General features: G+C 40.0%; 1 protein-coding gene across 2 annotated transcripts in view; it reads right to left on the reverse strand.

Moving 5' to 3' along the window:
- Nucleotides 1-598: 598 nt before the first annotated feature.
- Nucleotides 599-21473, reverse strand: part of KL (klotho) — a 49098-nt gene continuing 28223 nt past the window's right edge. The window contains exons 2-5 of one of the 2 annotated variants that reach the window (XM_071433940.1): nt 16437-16947; nt 11481-11749; nt 7941-9057; nt 599-4282 (exon numbers count right to left, since the gene is read on the reverse strand). In XM_071433940.1, the coding sequence (XP_071290041.1) occupies nt 3948-4282; nt 7941-9057; nt 11481-11749; nt 16437-16947 (2232 nt within the window). In that variant the 3' untranslated portion in view covers nt 599-3947. Of the gene's footprint in view, nt 4283-4313; nt 5391-7940; nt 9058-11480; nt 11750-16436; nt 16948-21473 lie in introns of those variants that run through there. The other variant, XM_071433941.1, reaches the window with a different exon arrangement.

Here is a 21473-nt window from a genome sequence, read left to right on the forward strand (position 1 = left end):
GTTTTCTAAGTGACTTGAAAGCAACACATATAATAAAAGGAGAAAAGGGAAAATTGTGTGTTTAAACATGCTGAGGCTTGTATGGCCCCTCTTCCGTTCTCTGGGTTTGTTCCATTCTGTTCCCACTTCCCTTCATCTTGACATTTACTTTCCTTAGGATGTTTAACAACGATGCCACAAACAGACTGCTCAGTGCTGAACTATGCTGACCGAATCCCTGAAGCCTGGGAGTAACTCTACTGGAATAGAAGAGTTTTCAAATTTACTGCACTGTTACTATGGAATAAGATATTGCACCAAAGCACTCTTAAATTGGTATGGTTACTTCCACAGATTTTCTAAATAGCAACAGTCACTTTAAAAAATAATAATAAAAAACCTCCTCAAATAACAAAAACCCTCCAAATTCCTAGGTCTGCTGGAAAAACATCTGTTTAGCCACAGGCCCCAGAAATCTCCAACAAAAGCTAGAGTTATTTCTGTGTCACTGGAAAAACAAACAACACAAACTCCTTGCAGAGTTATCACAATAGCCTCTCCTGAGATGCTCTGTACTTCATGCTGCAGGCGAAAAAACTGGACAGATTAAACAGTAAGATCATGTTACAATTTGTTACATTCAGTATCTTTATTTCACTTCTGCGATTGTTATAAAAACAATATAACATTCATCCTGTCATTTAGCAAAGACATCTCTCCCACAGTCACTCTGCACAATCTTTTCAAGAAATAAACCGGAAGTTTTGCACACATGTCATAAAAATATTTTGAACAGATAGAATGTTTAATCTGGAGCACTGAGTAAACTGGCAACAACATTTCATTCTATAAACACAGTTAAAAATCAAGAAAGCAGTGTACCTAAAAAACCACAAGTTGAACATGCCTTGTTGCTCTGGAGAAAACAAACCACCAGCCACCACCAAGCCATCTCTGCAGCCTGAGTAGGGAGCCCCCTCTGCTCCAAGTCCTTCCTGCTGCCTGCATTTCTGCTCAGGATGCACAGACGGCGTTGGGAGAGCCAGATCACTGCTCTCATGTGAGCATCCAAGGCAGCAAGTGCCCCACAGCAGGACCAAAGGAGGTGATTGCCACATCAGTTTGCATAAGCACACCTTGGACAGGTATCCCATCTTTGCCTATTCATGGGGTTCCTTGTTATTACTGAAGAGTGATTTTTTTCAAGACAAATGACAGGAAACTTGCACTGTCCCTGATTACATAAAATAAAGCAGATTCCAAAGGCAAAACCATACCATTATCTCCATCAGAACAGCCCATCATTGTGCAATTCACTGGCCCAGGCAGCACCACAGGCAGGACGCTCGGGAGAAAGCTTTGGCAACCACTGTGCCCTGCTCAAGCCAGCTGTGCTCTGCAGTGATATTTAAAACCTCTTCTGAAGACAACTATGCCAAAGGCTGTGTTAGCTCCATGGGTCATGGCTCCATGAGTGGATACGATCACACAGCAACAAATCCCAGTTTACCTACAAATTAGCTATCCAGCTGGTGCCATCTGCCTGTCAGTGGTTACATATCACCCAGCCTCTATGGGAAGAGCCTGCCGTGTCTGCTCCGTGCTGGGACTGCTGTTTCACACATTGTGCTGTGCCTGGGCCATTCCACAACTCCCAGCAGCAGCTGGATGGATGGGAACTGCTTATGAAGCATCAGGTCCATCAGCACTGTGCCCATGGCACCTGTGCTCTTCTGGATTTGCCCTGCCCAGGCCTCCTGAGCCCCCTCAAACCCAGGGGTGCAGGTACAACCCAGGTACACCTGGCTCTTCAGAAACATCAGGCCCCGACGTTTGACCAACAGCAAAATACACACCACACACACAAACACAGACACACAGGCATACAGAACACACAAGCTGGGATGAGCTGGGTGCAGCTTGTGCTAAATGAATGTCACTTTTTGTTATGTGCTGCAAAGGCATCTGGCAGCTGGCATAACGTGTTGCACAGTGATTCACTGCCGTGCCAGGGAAAAGCCATTCCACATTTCATACACTCAGGGAGAGCTATTCCTTCATAATCCTCAGTGCACCAGGCACCAACGCATAAATACACAGCAGTTTGAAATGTTCTCTTCTACAGCAAGTCCTATCAGTCTATAAATAATTTTTACACATATTTTTAAGCTTCATCACTTATCCTGAAATGTGCACCTTAATCTCAATCTCAATATACACAATTGCAAAGAGAGACCATTTAAAGACTAGAACTGGAAGAAAAATATATTAATCATTATGAGACGATACTAATTTTTTTCCTATACATTATTTAAGAAAAAATATCATCTTAAATTACAAATTAAAATCATATTTCATATCTAAGTTTTAATATACAGTATAGAATCATAGAGTGTTCGGGTTGAAAAGAACCCTGGGAGGTTATTTAGTCATCTTCTAGTAATCTAGTAGATAAACATCACATTTAATACAACATAATCAGCTTTAGTAGATAAATAATTCTTCATTAACACAGAGCATATTTCTTTTAAAATGTTCTTTCCAGTGAATGACATTGTTCACATAACAATAAAAATACAATTACAGCTGAAGGCAATGCAGGCCTAGAGTTAGAGAGCAGACAAAAATGACCATACTGCTTTACCCTGAGGACCTTCCAAATGCAGCAATTCACGAGGCAGGAAAATGACATAGGTTTCTTTCCCATTCTCTATTTCTACTAATAAACAACGGTGCTAACATTCTGCTATTTTATCTTGTTGAGAGAAAAACAAGAGGCCCTCAGACATCCAGTAATACTTTGGGATCAAATGCTGCCAGGTCCACTTGCTCAAAGGAGAACCTCCAGCCAACCTGTGAGAGATTTGGCCCAAAAGCTCCACAATCTCAGACCCTGGCAGCAATAAAGTGCTGCACTATTACACCAAAATGCTGCCTTTTGAAGTCTCTGCACTCAACACAAATAGCATGCAGAGACCATCCCTGCTAAGTTACCACACGTTTCCAGCAGGTAAGTGGCTGGGCAGCAGCAGTGGCAGCTGAGTTCAACTGGCTGTGAGAAGTGCAGAAAGGGGGTGTCCCAGCTGTACCATGTCCCTGGGTACAGGGCAAGAGGCACGGGGTCAGGCACACAGCTTTCTGCCAACTGAGGCAGTGAAGACATCCCAGTTCCTGCTCTTTACCTTTTTTTTTCCTGAGCAAAACAAAGGGAAGCCCTTTCACCCTTCCCGTCTCTTCCCAGTAGATGGCATGACCCCTGCAATCCCTAGATATATCCCTGCTTTTTACCCCGCTGAGAATGACACAGGTCCTTTAACTGAAGTTCCCCAATGGCATACTGAACTCAGATGTAGTCACAGTATCAGTTACTGATTTACCAAGAGCTCCCAGCAGTACAGACTCATTTCCCCCTGTTCTTCCTCCTGCATCTGCTTTAGGACAGGGGTTAATCTTTCCCCTGGCACTGCTTTTTGCAATTCTCCTCCACTTTCTTCTCAGTCATGATCCCTGCTCCAGTTAGGTTCTAGCTCTGGTTAAGAAACATCAGTGTTAAACCCTAATTTGGAAAATGCAAATTCTTGTTTCACCCCAGTCTTGGAGAATTTGACATTTAGGCTCTTCCATCACACCATGTTTTCAAAACCTTATTTCACCTGTACAGTTCAGCAAGGGAAATCCAAGAGGGGGAAAGCATCTGCTGAACAAAAGGTCCCAAGGAAAGCTGGGAGACAAATCCAACCACAGGAATCAAGGACTGGTTATAAACCAAAGGTACTATAACAGAGAAAATGATTTCTGGAAGCCATATGCAAGCAATAGCTTCTCAATGTCAATATCCTGCAGTACCAAGCAATGTAAATGCCTTCCTAATGCTGAAGCAATCACAGCATTGTGCATTTTTATTTCAGATTTCCCAAAGGATTGCAAGAAAAAGGACAGTGAGTGATGTATTCAAGGGAGAAGCTCTATTAATACCGCCTTTCCACCCTCTTGGAGTAGTAAGTAATGAAGAATATAGTAACAATAAATGCAACAAATACGAAAGAGATAAAGGCTAATAACGATTTTCTCGTTTGGAAGAAGTGACAATCGGGACATGAGGACACCTCTTCTGGACACAGCAACTCAGGAGTTTCAGGACCAGGAAAACCATTATTTCCAATTATTTCTCTGTAATGTTTCAGAGAAGGTTTTGGTTCATACTGATTTGCAACGTAGCTGTAGAGACCATACTTAGGAGCAGTTTTGTCATTAAAAGAATAGACAAAATATCCTTGAAGGTTAACGTCATCCAAGGTGTAAGCTGCAAAAGAAGACAAAGGGTTGAAGAAATGTATCAATGTCACTTTGCATTCAAGAGCAGTACCATATGTCCATATGTAAAGGAGGGGCAGGGGAATGTTAAATCCACATCTGCACTTCTCTCCAAAATTAAGTAAGGTACATGTATATCTCTGAAGTGTTTCTCATAAAAAGTAAGAATCTGTCAGCCACTTGCCAGACAGTGTGATCTGTGAGTATCCTGCAATTTATTTCCTTGTGCTTGGCAAACACAGCTGTGAGTGCCTGACAGTGTTTTATGATCAGCATAGAGCCTATCATGAAAAGATGGCTCTCTTTGTTTTGTATTAAAGAATACAGGTTTTGGATTTCCTGCCCCTAGTTTTCTGCAGCCTGTTTCTCTGATATCTCCTTCTCCCTTGCCGGGCATGTCCTGATGGGACAAGAAACAGAGGATGTTTGGCTGCACTTCTCACTAGCAAAGGCACAGTGACACCAGAAATATCACAGCCATGAGGTTGTGTACTGGGATATCACTGGTGCAAGGGGAAAGTTTATGTAAATCACAGCCCTCTTCTGTTATTAACCCAAGTTTCTGATCCAAGATGACCTGTATCAGTCTGTATTGAGAACGTGTCCACAATCCATACTGCTAACTCAGCTACTGGAAGAGGCCCAGCAGCTGCAGTGTTAACCTTGAGCCATCCATCCTGCTTGACAAAAAAAAATCAATCCAAGGTAGTAAACACAAACTGTAGTAGTTTATCTCACAAAATCACTGCTTTAGCAAATTAAAGCAGATGAACCCAGGACTGAACTTTCATATGCTTCTGGAAACAATTCTTTCTGAAGCCTCATGCAAGATTTTAGCACCCTAACCTAGTTTTCATTGTAAAATGAAATAATATTTACCTGGCCTTTTACAGAGCTGCTGCCCAGGATAATTAGTTGAGCTTGCAGAACTGCAGGTGGATTTAATGGTGTTACATAAATGGATACTGCTGTTCTTTGTTTTCAATTGGCAAAGATGTACTTAAAGAGAGTACAAAGCACTTCAAAATATAGCCTCAGTCCAAAAGGTCCCATACTGTATCCTGGAATCATTTATCTGCGCAAACCTGCTGGCTCCCCTGGAACAATGCAGGTGAGCAATATTACACACACAAAAATTTCCACATGCAGTGCCTGAAATCAGCTGGAGGAAGAAGGCAGAACAGGGACTTTAAGGCCAGGGCATACACATACCAATCCCCCTCTACTGTGACACTGAGGTAAGGCCACAAGATTTCTAATTCGTCTTAGTTACTGCACAAGGTGTTGCAAAACAGAAATGCATATCTTGGAGAAACCTGAATCAGTCATGATGCCAAGGTTATGTAATGACAAGATGGACAAAAGTGCAATATCAGAGAGGGAGAAGAAAAAAATGGAAAAGCTGATGGGCCAAACACTATGGAGGAGTGTACGTTGTCTAAAGGGGGAGATTAAGCTTTAGGAAAAGTATTACAGCTAGTTAGCAGAGACATATTTATCCATCACAAAGAAGGTGAAAAGATAAGAAAATAGGTTAAGCTGAAAAACACAGGAGCTATTTACAGGCTGGACAGAAGAGGGAGAAAGAAGTGACTGGGGGACAGTGGTACCAGAACAGTACAAAGGGCAAAGTTCTGTAAAAAGCAGAGGCATGTAGGTGTTCTTGCTAATGGGAACTGGGAGGTAAGTCCATGTCCACAGACACTTTGAAAACAGAAGTGCCAAGGAAACAAGCAATACTGAAAAAAACAGTTTGAAACCACAAGCCCAAATATTGCCAAAATATTTTTTTAACTATAGATTTATAAAACATGCATTCAATGCTACAAATTCAATGCTGGAGAATGAACTCTTGGGCACTTAATATTGATGTTCAGTAATCAGCAAAAGACGTGGAAATTACAGAGGAGGAAGTTAAAGCCAATAGTTAATACAGTGGACAGGAATTGCCAGCCATCCTTCACTACCTATCAAAAGAGTGGAACAGATTATATAAAGCTTAATAAATATAAAATTTAGGAGATAATACATGATTAATGCCAATCAGCTTGGCTTTATGAAAAATAAATCTTGTCAAAATAACTTTTTTTTCTGAGACCAGCAGATCAATAAAAGTAATGATGTTTGATGTTAAATACTTAGAGCTTCACAAGGCAAATGGCTTTATATTATATGGCATTTGGAACAAGAAAATAGAATATTATGAGGTCAAGCAAAGCCCATAATAAACAGATTTCAACTAGTCTCAAGTAGAATTAAGTAACAGAACTAGAAGTAAGTCTAGAAATGTAATTGAAGGCAAGTAAGTGTCACAATGTGTATATTTCTACCATGGTCAGGGAGCTCAGCTTTTAGCACTAAGTTATTTAAAGATCTTAAATATATAAGCAACCTGAAATAAATGTAAAAGTTCTTCTCACAGTCTGCAAGTCACAAAGATTAGAGACATAACTTAGCTAGCATAGCAAGGTTTGCACAAACAAGCAGCAGGCATTTGGACATGACCAAATGTGAACAACAAGCAGACCTAGTTTTGAAGAGGCAGTCCTGCTTTGAACACGGTGAAGGAATCTGTAACTGAGTTTAAAATGTCAGTAAATCACCACAGAAGCTGTGTAAGCAACCTGCTGCCATGGCCAAGAAGGCCAACAGCTTGCTTGCATGTAGAAATGAGGAGGGTAAGAGGTTATGTTATACCTGCCTAAGTGTGACTGTGTTAGGAACAGTGTGTCCAGGTGTGGGTTTACCCCTCTGATGAGGAATATCAGCATACAGGGAAAAACTTAATAGCTCAGAGCTTTGAAATGATGCTTTATAGCAAGGGACACAAAGAGCTTTGTCTGTATTATCTATCAAAGAGATATATGAGAGATAGCTTGTCTTGTGTCTGCAAATACCTACATAGGTAAAATATATGTGGAAATGCACAACAAGATCACTTAAAGCTGAAGCTAGAGCAATTAATAGTAGAAATGAGATTTATATATATATATCTATACACACACTGTGAGGTAGCAAAGAATCTTCAGTAAAAATTATCTCATTTGGGTCTTGTGCTTTTCTGAAAAAACAGCATGTGCTGTATGACAGAATGACTCAAAGTGCTTTTTGCCTTATAATTTATGAATCTTTGAGACAGAGAAAAGGACTGGTATGTGTTCTGAATAGCAGGAAACAGTCCAGGAAATGGCATAATGAGGTAGACAGCTGAATTATTATGAAGATCACTGTTGGATAAGATCATTGTTGGATAAGATACAGAGACAACTGAGGAACAGAACTCATACCCAGCCCTGAGGCACATCAGTGGAGAGAAGCAGCAAAGCAAAACAACAGTAGAAGTGCAGTAAGATGGAAATCTGACTAAATACATGTGGAGCTACTCACACAACTTCTATTTAAATTTACTCAACCCATAAAACTCTTCTTCTGCTGTCTTATGCAGGACATAAGCAAGGTCAATCTTCCTGACGTTTAGTAACACCAATCAATCATAAATCAAGGGGAAATTACCTGTTACACTGTAGTAGCATCTCATTTAGGGAGTATTCTACAGCGGACATGTATTATAAAGCTAAGCATACTTTATCACACAGTGTATACTAATAGTGGGATTTGTGACATATAAACCATCTGTGGCTCCTTACCTTTTAAAGCTTCATTGATGTAATTCTGTATGTAATACACTCTGAGCTTATCATGCACCATATTCTGGTCATCATCAATCCCATTAGCCATAACATAAATTGGGACATTGCCATACTTTGATTTCACCCACTTGAGCAATTTACGCAGCCCCCAGGGCACTACTGCAGCTCTGCTGGGAGAGTGAAGCCACGTGATGTCATTGATCATTTGAACTTCAAGGTAGTGGTCATATTTTACTGCATCTTCTTTCTCTGAGCCCACAAGGGTAGTAGTGTAGTGACTCAAGGCAAAAAAATCAAATGAGCCCTGTATTAACTTCTTTTCATCTTCTGAGAAGTAAGGCAAGTGGAAATTATACAGGTCAACGCTGTTTCTTCGGCGAAGCCACGCTCTCATCACCTCTGGGTAGTCTCCATTCCCAAAGATGGGCTCTGCAAGCCAGCCAATGTCGAACTCTAAAATTCTGTCAGCAACTTCTTGGTCATTCCTGGAAAAGGGACAAGCTGGTTCTACCCAGTCAGCTTGCAAAGCTATAGATATCTTGCCCTTCTGAGATCTCCTGAATTCTTTGTCATAAAGATGCCAGACTTTTGCATGGGCTTTCAACAGGTTGTGCCCTGCTGTGTATGTCAGGTTTTTCACAGACGGTTCATTCATGGTGATCCAAAATTTCACATGGTCCCCAAGACTTGTAAAGCAGAATCTGGCATATTCAACAAAAGCCTGAACAGTTTCTGTGTTTTCCCAAGCACCATATTTGGCAAGAGAAACTGGAAGCTCTTGATTCTCAATCATAGGTTGCCATAAAGCAACAACAGGAGTTATGTTAACCCTGAGAAGTTCACTAGCAAAACACTGATAGTAATGTACAAGTGTGTGGTTGATTAGAGAAAGGTTACCTAAAGGAAGGATTAAAGACCATTTCAGTGAAAAATGGAAGTGTGTGACATGCATTTCTTGCAGAAGAGAGATCTGGAGCCTGATAGCAGCAAAGTCAACACAGTGACGCTTGCGCTTCGAGGTGTAAACTCCATCCACTTTAATGAGCTGCTTTGTCTGGTGAACATCCCACACATAAACACTGGAGTCAAGGAACTGGGCAGGTGTCGTGTCTACCTAGAAGGAACAGAAAACACGACCAGATTGAAGCTGTTTGTTCCAGGTAGGTGGGAACATTATAACCATCAGACACAGCCTAGTGAAAGAATATCCTGAGTCAAAACATTGCATTCAGCATCTCTGATGCTGGCATCTTGGGCTCATACAAATGAATGACTTTTCTGTTAACAAGTGATGTCAGAAAAGTACCAAATCTATCTATTATTTTTACCCTACTTTCCAAACAAGCTTATGCTAATGGTCATCATGTTTATGTCTTTTCTAAGTTGTTCAAGTTTCCAAAAGAAACAAGGGATTGCTCAGGGATAAGGCACTAAGTCTGCAACAGATATCCAGAGAAGATCTTCAGTGAAGACTACAGTAATTTTTAAAATTTTTTTCTTTGAAGGAGGGTATACAGAGATTGTCTGCTGTGAATTACCCAGTACAGTCAATTTCAAGACCACTCCCTGAATGCATGAGAAAAAATAATGAATACAACATCATTTCTGTGTTCTCTTTTACTGACTATGATGAAAGATGAGTAATGCTCTGCACTTGATTTTTAGCAAAAATTCAGTGGACAAGCAAATTTTTTCCTTCTTGCTGGAGACATCCTTTTTTATTTAATCCATACTGAAGTAATTTCCAAGTTATTTCAGCAGGCTGTTGATGTCTGAATCAATTTTTTTGGGCTTCTGGGTAAACCCGCTGTCTGCTGCTCCAAGAGAAAATGCATTTCCCAGAGGGCTTTAGGGTTTCAGATGTCACAACTGCCTGTATGACACAGTAACACAGTACAAGATGAGCTTCTCAGGGTCACTCAGAATTATACTTTCACTTTTTAATGAAAATCACCAGCACAGTAAGGACTAGAAAATGAAACACTGAACTACTTATAATAATGCACAGTGTGAAATTTCCTCATTCATACTCTGTGTAATTCTTTCTAGATCCAAACCACAGGATAGTGATATCATAGTCTTTATTTGTCCTTTCCTCTTTCTTTTTAATCTTTGGTGTGCAGCTTCCCCCTGAGCTCAGATTCCTTGTCCTGCCCTCTGTTTGAAAAGCAGGTGTCAGCCTACAACCAGTGTTCAACTTGTAGCTGAGGCTCTGCAGACTGTATAAAAGAAGCTGCTGAAAATCAGTTGCTATTTTCTCCGGAGAGGTCAGTACTGTGCTTGTAGAAGAAAGTAATAAAAAACAGCATGTCTGAGGGAAATTGCTTTTCTGGAGAATTGTCCCTTGTAGATTACTAAAGCATGCATTGCCACTAATACTGTGGGAAGGCTGTCAAAACAGTTTTTCCACCGTGATGCATCTACAAATCAAACAACCTAAGCCTACAGCACAAAATGTTTGAATGGCCTTTTGAAAGGAAAATATTCAGCTTTGAAGGTTTTGGGGATGGGAGGGATTTTTTAGCTGTTGTAAGCTGACTGAGTCCGCAACTTTATAGTTGTTACTGAGTCCAAAAGCAGCAATTCCATTTCCAATTCTTAATCTATCTGAGAGCTAGGAGGATGACTTGAATTTTCTTGGAAATCAGTGCATGAGGTAAGAAGGCTGCGGTATTTCTCAAGAGAATAAAGCCAAATCTTACTTTTGGAGTGAGAAAAAACAAGCTCCTCACATTCAAGCCTTAAGAAAGATTCTGCCTTTGTGGAAAATATAAATTAAAAATTCTGGTTTTGGATGAAGCCTTGACTCTGAATTTACACCTCTTTACTGTGGTTAGAGAAGCTCTGCAACCCAAAATAGCATCTGAAAATTACAGAGCCCAACAGTTAAAGCAATCACAACTAAGGTAGAATTTGTACTCATGTTATAAAGTATTATAATTTGAAACATTCTCCCAAAGTATCAAATCAGTTGAAATAAAGACTGAGGGCCATGAACTAGCTAGGTTCTATGCAGGCCCTTATCAGACACAGTATAACATAAAATGAAATACAAGGAATATAGAAATTTCATTTAAATCAAAAATTGTTCACTTCCTTTTATATAAAAATCTCTCTAAGAACAGTACCAGGATGGATATGCATAAGATATAGAAACATGCCACTGGAGTTTTAGGAGTTGTCAGGAAGTTTTCTAAAACATCCATTTTACAGTTTAGCAGATTTAATTGACTTCCCTTTGAAAAGAGCTGACTTCCCATAACTGATTGCATATGTTCAGGGAAGACAAGCATCAGACTCCTTTCCATTTCCATACATTTTTCTAGAATGTTATTTACAGTGTCTCAATCTGACCGTTTTGCCTTGGTCACACACAGCAAGTCTGGTGAAGAATGATAGACACACTGTTTGGTTCAAAAGCCTTGTACCCATCTCCTTGCAGCACTGTGGCAAAGACACTCTATTCAGCAAATATGTCACTGTGAACTTGTGCACTGATCTAGCTGGACAGCCTGTCGGCTTTATTATCAGACTCACCTGAATGTAGTTGTCAACAATTCCCCAAGCAAAGCCGCAGGGAAAAATACCTTCTATGGGCTGGTTTTCAGGCAAAGGTGGGAAGCCATTTTTTTCTATCAGCTTTTGATAGAACAAGACAGAAGATTTGGGCATCAACTTCTTGTCGTGGCTTTGAAAATCAACATAAAACAGTCCACGTCGAATGCTGTACCCCCTGTGCCACTCAAAGCCATCCAGGAGGGACCAGACTGTGTAGCCAAACACGTGAACTCCGTCGTACCGGATAGCTGAGGAAAGAACAAACCCAAACTTAGCACAGTGCTCATTTTTCCTCTGCAGATCACACCCTATCAGCAATGCTTGCAGCATTAGTGTGTAAGAACAATGCAACAGGTCAGATAAGTATCTCAGGGCCTTCCTCAAAGCTTTTCAGGGAACATATTTCAGCTGCACTGGGGGAGCTGCCAGATTATGGTAGGAGGCAGCAGAGGTACCTGGCTTGGCTTTAAAGCAGCGAGGTTTAGAAAGAGAAGCCGTGCAGCAGTGGTTTGAGCAGTGCTGCTCATCAGATGTGCCAAACCTCAGCCTCAGAGTAGAGCCTGAGCCATCTGCAGCCACGGAGCCAGGGGCTGCCCTGCACTGCCCTCTGCTCTGCTCATGCTGCAGCTCACTCCAGGGTAGCTGTTGCTGCAGCACTACCCTGTATGCAAACAAAAGCTGTACTCCTTTTCACCTCCTCCCCCTCCACTCCAAATACATATTGGGAAAAACCTGGCAGAATGTTTGGTGTGCACATGAATTTTTATTACCACAGATTCCAAGTAGAAGTGATAATACAGAAATACTCTGTTTATTTGGAAATTCTGTCTCTTTACATCTTTTATGGCACAGCATTTTCCAGCTCAAATATTTAAGGGTTTCTAAAAATATGTGCATGTTCTAGGTCAACTGTTTGACTTCTAAAACCACCACATGCTTTAAAGGTTAATGTCAGGATCTACTGGCATCTGTTAGTTTTACCAGCATTATTATAAGATTCCAAATGATACTCACTTTTAGTTTTATTAAACACTGAGATTCAGCAAAATGTTCCTGGGCAAGGCTCAGCTCCAGGAAAGCACAAAAGAGTGTGCTAATTCTAATTACATAATTAGACCCTAATTCAGCAATGCATTTAAGCACATTCTTAAATGTTCTTTTGAACTGGTGTTTGGCTCTGTAGCCAGCAAAGTTTATCTTTATTACTCACCATTTTCTGTCAGCCCAAACTGGATACTGACTGAAGATAATATTTACCAGCCTAGTAACACTGAAAGCATTATTTTAGGCAAGCAGAATAACAAGATCCTAATTTTCTGAGCTACATTTACTAACGTACCTCATTACAATCAGTTATGAGGCACCACATGGATTCTTGATTGTAACCCTGTTTGAATCAATTAAAGGAACAATGCAGTTAAATAAGGAAGAAATTCGGCCCAGTCTTTGTCAGAGGTCATGAGAAAATGTCTAAGGAAATGGAATATTTCTCCTCCTAAAGGCACCATTCTTTTGTGTTTGGCAAATGTCACTATTTTTCTAACCTCTGCATGCACCCATGATGACATCTGCCATACAGCAGAGTAAAAGCCAGTACAGGTCCACTGTGTGAACCAGTCTCAGTGAAAACTTCTTTGAACAGCATCTCACCCTTTTGTAAGTCATCACTTCACACAGCACTCCCACACTTCCTGAGCACCTTGTAAAAATTCTCCTCAAATCCTTTTTTAAAAATGTATTAACTTTTAAGTGTCACCTAGGAAAGAAGCAACTTGAAAAATATTTGGAAGTTCCAAGAAGTCTGGAAGTCTCAAACACCGTATCCCACACTGATTGCATATAACCACAATGAAAGCTAATGTATCTTTTCTTTTCTCTTTTCTTTTCTTTTCTTTTCTTTTCTTTTCTTTTCTTTTCTTTTCTTTTCTTTTCTTTTCTTTTTTCTTTTCGTTCTACGTATGTCTCTCTTTTTTCCTTTATATCTGCTGGTGACCAAACGAGGCTGACTGAAATCTAGATTGTCCTTGCTTCTGAAACTCAGTGGCCTTGTCCATACTCCCACTGCAAGTGACTCCTGATCTGAGCAATCCCCCAGAGCAAGCCTACAAGTTTGATACTGTACAGACCACAACTCTGCCAGAACTGGGTTAAAAATTAAACAGCAGTTCAGCTCATGTCCTGTTTGGCTCAATAGTATCGAAGTCATGAAAGGAAACATGGCAGACCTACAAGTATCAACTAGAGATCTTTAAATAGAGTATCAAATAGAGATCGGTTCAGGTGCTCTCCAACCCCAGTGACTGAAGAAGAGGTGTGTGAAGCCCCCAGCCCATGCTTCCATCTGGAAGGTGCCCAAGATCTATATTTCACTTCTGGACATACCTGAGATTAGCTTGGTCCTATCTGTCATGGGCCTGCCTATTCCTTTTCTGCTTAAGACTCTAAATTCAGACCTGGTAACTCCCCAGACAATGACCTGACCTCTCCCAGTCAACATGACCCAGAGGAGCCCTTCCAGGGAACATGCTCTGCTTTACAAGGCACAAACCATTTGTTTGTTGCACCAGAGACAGAGAAGGGAAGTGAATATGACCCCAGAGTAAGATCCCCACACATGGGAGAGGATATCTCCAACCAATTAATGGCTCTAATTAATATTTAACAACTTTATATTACAGCTCTATTTACTCTAATCAACCCTAAATGGTGCCAGAAAAAAAAAAAAGAAAAAAGAAAGAAATACCAAAAATAGCAAAGAGGACTGTGAATCCCAAATAAATATCCTTTCCCAAAGGAAAACAAAAAAATAAATTTAAAAAATTGTACAGAGCTTCTCTACAGCATGCAGTATCAGAGTGGACACCTACATCAGCACTTCAAGGGAAATCAGGAACACACTTTTGAGCAGATCTCCCTCATCATGCTTCAGTTCATATCACACTGTGGGCTCAGAATGCATGTCCTGGGTTCCTTTGGGGTAAAATTAATCCAGAAATGGGCTTCAGGAATACATACAGTGTGGACACCTGGCCCTCAACACCAATACTTTTTTTACTCTACAGGTTTGCTCTGGGTTTTGCTCTACCAGTTTGCTCTACGGGTAGCAACTGGGCTGCACTTATTTGCTAAAGCAGATGGAGAAATAAGCAGTTCTGTCTGAACCAGTGCATACATACAGCCAGACACAGATATTGGCAAGATCTAGCAAGAAGCAAAATCCCAGCTATGCGGACCCATGTCTGAATTAATCATCCTTGCTTCTCAGTGCTACAGTTCCTGTGTCATTTTACTGTCCCTTCACCACTGGAGTGAATTTCATGGTTAATACCTCAGAAATCTTCCTATTACAGTGCTTTATTGCACTGGATAGGCATATCTACAATTCTCAGAGAGAAAGCTTGTGCCTTTATGTTTGGTTTTTAATGCTGTCCAACAACTCTGCTCACAGCCAGCATGATGACTTTTTTGGATCTTTCTCAACTAAATTCCCCAAGGTACTGCATAGAAAACTTTGGTATTTACATTGGATTTTGCAGATTCTAACAACAGAAGATTTGGGTGCAATTTCCATTTTAATGATACCAAAGTCCCTCCTGCAGACCCAGCCTGGCTCTGCTTTCTTTGCTTGTTTTTTTTTTTTTTTTCTATAAAAGGTTTAGGCAAGTGCCAGTGTCTTATGACAAATCTTTAATACCGTTGTTGCTGTTGTTATTATTTACTGAGTGATACAATAAATGGAAAGACACTTTGTAAATTGAGATTGCTTCCAGCCAGCTGTGATTAAAAGACAGATCTATGTGTGTATTTGCAGCAATTTAAAATCTAAGCAGAAATAGGGGTATGACCTCTTCATGAAGATGAACTCTTCAGCTGATTTTATGCAAACTAGTGATAATGTACTTGCAACAGTTAGTTACTATTTTGCTCAGGTATTTATTCACCTTTTAATTTACTTGCAATAATTACGTTTCTGGAATAGCAGATGAAACCAATTTGGGAATCCTCTGCATCTTCATTACTGCTGAGAATGAAATTAAACAAATTTTTTCTCATTCACCACATGAAAATGGCAATGTAACACAATGTCTATTTCATCTGAATTAATAGATACAATAATATTATTTAAACCAAGAACAGTAAACTGTAGAAAAGTAAATCACTTGACGAATTGTAAATTTAGACATTAAAAGACAATGAAAGTGGAAATGGGAACCCCAACAACTTATTGGCAACTACTAGGATTAAAAAAATGTTTTTTCCAGAAGGAAATGGGAAAACAACAAATAAGTCTCATCTATGGTGGTGTATTTCCCTTACTGTTTGGAAAAAATAATAGGTTAACAAATTAAATTATTTTGATTATATATCCTCAACTATTCAGTTCTCCTTTAATTGATGGAAATTCAAATTACTGTGATTGATGCCCACAGCTGTACAAATGTGAAATTTGGGCAAGGGTAAGATGCAGAATGAAAAGGTTCCAATATTTAATTTTAAAATGTACTATTTCAGCCTTATGGGTTTTTTCAGGGGAATTCCTATTGCATAGTATTTACCTTTCCATATATATATTCTTATGTTTTGTACATATGCATTCAGATAAGGAAAGCAGCTATTAATATATAGTACAGCAAATTCTCCTAAGGCCACTGAGAATATAGTTTTACATGTCTTGCACTTCCTCCTACCAAAGACAGTAGAAATTTTCCTACTGTCTTCAAGAACAGCAGCATCAGGCTCACCAAATGCTATGTGCAGATATGAGAGTTCTTCAAGGGAAGAATAAACCCAGGAGAGGGATTTGAACTCTCATTTCATAAGTGCTAAGATGAATGCTAAAGACTAAAATCAGTTTTCAGCCTGGTGCCTTAACACACCTCTGTGGGCTATACTGCATTATCATTTTTTCAAGCACGTATTAATACAAAGTCCTACCTTTTAAAGTTTCCATAATGAACTTTTTGAGATAGTAAATATATTTGGCATCATCTTTCTTGGTGGTACCAGAAACGAACCAGCTGTTCTCCACAATGAATATTTGGGGGTTGTTATATTCACTGTTTATCCAGTAAAGGAGCTGCCTCAGGCTTATTGATTCCAACTGCTGGAATTTCATGTGGGAGTCCAGAAGCTGGAAACTCAGGGTAGCTCCAAAAGAAAGAGCAAAGAAGTCTGCTGTTCCCTTGATATACTTCTTCTCAGCCTCACTGAATTCAGGCAACAGAGATGAGAGGTTGCTCCTCATGCTCTCTGGATAGTCACCATCAATAAATATGGGCTTAGCAAACCAGCCAAGCACAAAATCAAGGGATTTTTGGCATTCTTTTATGTTCGTTTCAGTCATACGCTGGGGTTTTATCCAGTGGGAGCTGAGGGCAATGGACACTTTTCCTCTTTGAGCCGGACGGAAATGGTCATTGTAGAGATGCCAGACCTTAGCATGGGCCTATTGAAAAGAAAGGCTGTAATTAATGGACCCAAAAATCCATTTTAAGCAACACAATTATTCTCAAGTACTGGGGCTCAGTGTTATTAATTCATCAATAGTTTACAATACCTAAATTACCTCTTAATAGTATATTAATACCATGTGTCAACCAGAAATTGCTAGTTGGTTGGGGAAAAGAGCATCTCAGCTTTCCATAAGATACTATTACAAGCACTGAACACACTTCTGGCTTTATTAACTTATATTATTGAGTTTAGACACACTGCCAGTATTTGCAAAAATGAAAATGCATTTAACCAAACATGTTTCAAAAAAAGGTTTTCATTATAGGAATATAACTTTATCTGCAGATTCATGGATATATAAAAAAGAACATTAAAATATTGCCCAAAACTCTGAAACAATATAAAACAAAGGAATACCTTTGAACTTAATACTCTTTCAATCAGAACACACAATACAGGAATATAGAACTATCTATATGGACTTTAGAAAGTCTGGTGAAAATAAAATTGCCACAGGTCCTGAAAATTTTTTCCAATAATTCCATTTAATCTATTAAAATGTACTATTTATACCTAGCATTAGAATTTAAGCACTTATCTTGGTATCATTTTATCTTTTACTATAAGAACATATTTTGTACCAAATTTCTTTCCTGAGATCTTACAGAGTCAGTTATAACAGTCTCTTGATGTTCCTTTTAAAAGCTAAATGTTAAGTTCCCGGAGCCTTGTATTATCTTCAGGCATTACCTTCAAGCTCTTTAACCACTCTCACTGCTCTCCTCTGATTCTCTTCCAATTTGTCATCATCTGTCTTTCAAATGCAGAAGCAGAAATGGATATAATATGCCAGTGGCAGTCTTGCCAGCAGTAAAACCAGAGATGATTTACCATACTATTTCTGCTCATGTGGCCACAGAATTACAGTGTGAGCATATGCACATCTAAACGATCATCTCTCCAGAGCCCTTCACCATCTAAAACATATTTTCTTTTGAGCCTAGCTTATCAGTCAACAAGAATGTTGACTGTTCTGTGAATCCATATTCAATCTTTTCTAATCTATACATTAGTAGAAATTGTCTTTTCTTTTTCTAGGTCATTGTTGAAAATGTAAAAATATGAGATTTGACAACACAAAAGTGGGAAGAGTGGCCAATACAACAGAGGGTTCTGTGCAACTCTCCAGATGGACCTCAAGAGGCTGGAGAGCTGCAGAGAAGAACTGCCTGAAGTTCCAGAAAAGCAAATACAGGGTCCTGCACCAAATGACCCTATTTCCCAGGACATGCTGGGGGAAATTCCTGGCAAGTAGCTCTGCAGAGAAGGACCTGGGGGTCCTAATGGACAACAAGGCACCCCTGAGCCAGCAGTGCCCTTGTGGCCAAGAGGAGCACTGGTGTCCTGGGGTGGATTAGGATGGAAGAGCAGTGCCAACAGGTCAGGGGAGCTGATCCTGTCCCTCTACTCTGCCCTGGTGAAGCACATCTGGAGTGCTGTGTCCAGTTCTGGGCTCCTCAGGACAAGAGAGACATGGAGCTCGTGGTGCAGTGGAGAAGAGCAAGGATGAGCGAGGGACTGGAGCATCTCTCTTACAAGGAAAGGCTGAGGGAGCTGGGCCTGTTCAGCCATGGGAAGAGATGACTGAGGTGGGACCTCATCAGTGTCTTTAAGTATCTAAAGAAGAGTGCCAAGAGAATGGATCCAGGCTCTGCTCAGCAGTGCTGAGCTACAGGACAAGAGGCAACAGGCAGAAACTGATGCACAGGAAGTTCCACCTGAATATGAAGAACTTTTTTACTGTAGAGATCAACAAGCACTGGAATAAGCTGCCCAGAGGGGTTGTGGAGTTCCTCTCACTGGAGATATTCAAGATTTGTTGGTTTCAATTCTGTGTAATGTGATCCATCATGACCCTGCTTGAGCAGGGAGGCTGGACCAGATGAACCACTGTGGTCCTTTCTTGCCTGACACATCCTGTGATTCTGTAATTCTGAGATCCACTCCTTAGACTAAAACCTACCTAATAACTCTACTTACTAACAGTTTACATTTATATTTTGAGACTCATCATTCAGTATTTGTTCATATGTGCTGTGATGACACAAACCTCCACTCTCACCATACAGAGTCGCCAATCAAATGAACGTATATCAAAGTGTAACATGCATTTTTAGCTTTCCCTAAAATATAAATCATATAGAAAGCCTTAGAATTCTACTCCACGCAGTTGGCATGTTGGCAAATTTTATCATTAATTTACTGATAGCTGCTGTTTAGAGTCTCCTTTTAATAAACTCTTACCATTTAAGCTTTGAAGTACAATCACTTCCAGTTGCCAGCATTATTAGGAATATTATTTTTGACATCAACATTGTTAATTACCCAGGAAAACAGCAAATTCTAGGATTTTACTGCCCTAGCAGAGTTTTAATTATCATTGCTGAGAGAAAAACCACTGGAAGTAAAGGACAACTAAAGGCAAGATCAATAACCAAGGCTCAATTCAGCAGCCCCACACAGAAACCTGCTGCCTTTGAGTCATCGTGGGGTATATAAAACAACTGCACAGATCTTCAGGAGACTAGACCCACACCGTTTCAGAGTGGTCACCAAAAGCCAAGGAGAACAATCTCAAAAACTCTGAATCACAGTCCACAGCTATGTACATGTATCTGAATCAAGCTGTGAGTTGCAGACTTCCATGTAGATGCTCTCATTTATAATACATCAATACGTCCAATAAACATGATGCAGCCTGACCATCTGTCCGTATTAATACAATGGGTTTTGACGCTCGTGAGAAACTATAGTAACAACTTCAAAATCTCATGGCAAAAATGAGAGCTGACCTAAGTACAGACTTTACTTCATACCGAAGCTCAGGAAAGAACCAAAGACATTACACATCAGGATCAACACCCAACACTTAAAATAGGATTTTTAAAATGCCATCAAGAATAAATTTGTCACCACTTGCAACTCAAATTTGCACACCCAAATTTTCTTACAAAGGGGATGTATATTTTTCCTCTGTTGGATGTGACTCATCTCCAGTTTACCATCTCAAATGTTAAGATAACCACCATGCACACTCTCAAACACATAATTTCATCTATGTCATCTTCATTTGCAAGTATGCTGCCCAGCTACAGAACACCTTGAGGACTGTGGCTCCCAGAACTCTCAGCCCCCCGTTTCCCATCAGTGGAGAGAGATCTTCCAGCATTTTAGTAGCTTTGGATCTACCATGAAGAAAGGAGAAAGAGAATTCTACAGATTATCCCTCTACAAGCATAGCGAAGTGCTGTTTACTCTCTCACTGCAATGAAAAAAGATGAAGCGTAGCAATGTGGGATCATCTCACTCAACTTTACTTTCTAAATCCCCTGGGCTGCCTCTACAGAAGATGAGAAGACTGCTGTCTAAGATATGAAGTGTGAGTCACTCTTTGCGAGTCCATCTCTCTCCACCGATGACAAAACCTGTTACTCAGTTTAGACCCAACATACTCCACAGGCAGATGAAAGTTGGCAAGAAGAAGCTCACTTAAATGTCTGCCCTCTGGAGTGTGCATGAAGCAGAATTATATTATTTCCATTTAAAAAATGCTAAACGTAGAAAACAGCGCATTAAAGTCCCCTGTGGATGTAGATTAATGAAGCATTCAAAAACTGCATAGAAATAAAGCTGGAAGAAGCCAGTGACAAAGCAGAGAGCCTATATGGAAATTGGAACAGAATTAATTTGACTAAAAAAAAATTAGGTGGTTAATACAGTTTTAGATACTTCAGAGCCAACTGGAATTCCAGCCCAAATTCCAGCCAGTTTCAGAAAGCTGTGAGTACCCAAAAAATCGTAAATAGTATCTCTTAGCTCCACAGAGACATCTGAGGTACTAAAGAACACATCAAATGAATCTTATTTCTAGGGTAGGATTCCTTTTGAGCTGAAGACGCCTTCTAATTCACTGTCCACATGTGAGCCCAAGCTCCTACTACAGCCAGTGGAGATCTCTGGCTCCATCAGCTGCCTTAACACAAAGCGACTAGTTGCCACTCCAGAATAATAAAGACTCAGGTCACACCTCCCATTTCTATGCAGGAGACCTGAATAGCCTGAGAAGGGTCAAACACATTTCCAAGGCAGAAAAACAAACCCTGAAATGTCATAGCATGGGCTAGGTCCTACCAAATTCCTGCAGTGATAGCAGAAGTAATTCAACACAGGCACACAAGCTTGATAATCTGACAAAGTCCTACTGTGTCAGAGATTGTCCACTTTATGGCGTGGCAGACCTATACAGTCTGAATCCACTACATGACAACAATGTAGTAATACTAAGACATTTGTTTGCCTGACTTCTCCTCTAAATCCATGATCATTAAGATCTTCCTGAATTTATATCCATCATGATGCACAGCCTTCACAAGAGCAAATCAAGAATTTTAATTGGAACATCACAATTCCATAATTTGTGTTCATTCCTCCAGAACAAGTTTTCTCAATTTTAAGTTC

Source organism: Agelaius tricolor, unplaced genomic scaffold (genome assembly GCF_023055355.1).
Source record: "Agelaius tricolor isolate 1412-34295 unplaced genomic scaffold, bAgeTri1.0.p SCAF_9, whole genome shotgun sequence".
Classification (NCBI taxonomy): Eukaryota; Metazoa; Chordata; class Aves; order Passeriformes; family Icteridae; genus Agelaius; species Agelaius tricolor.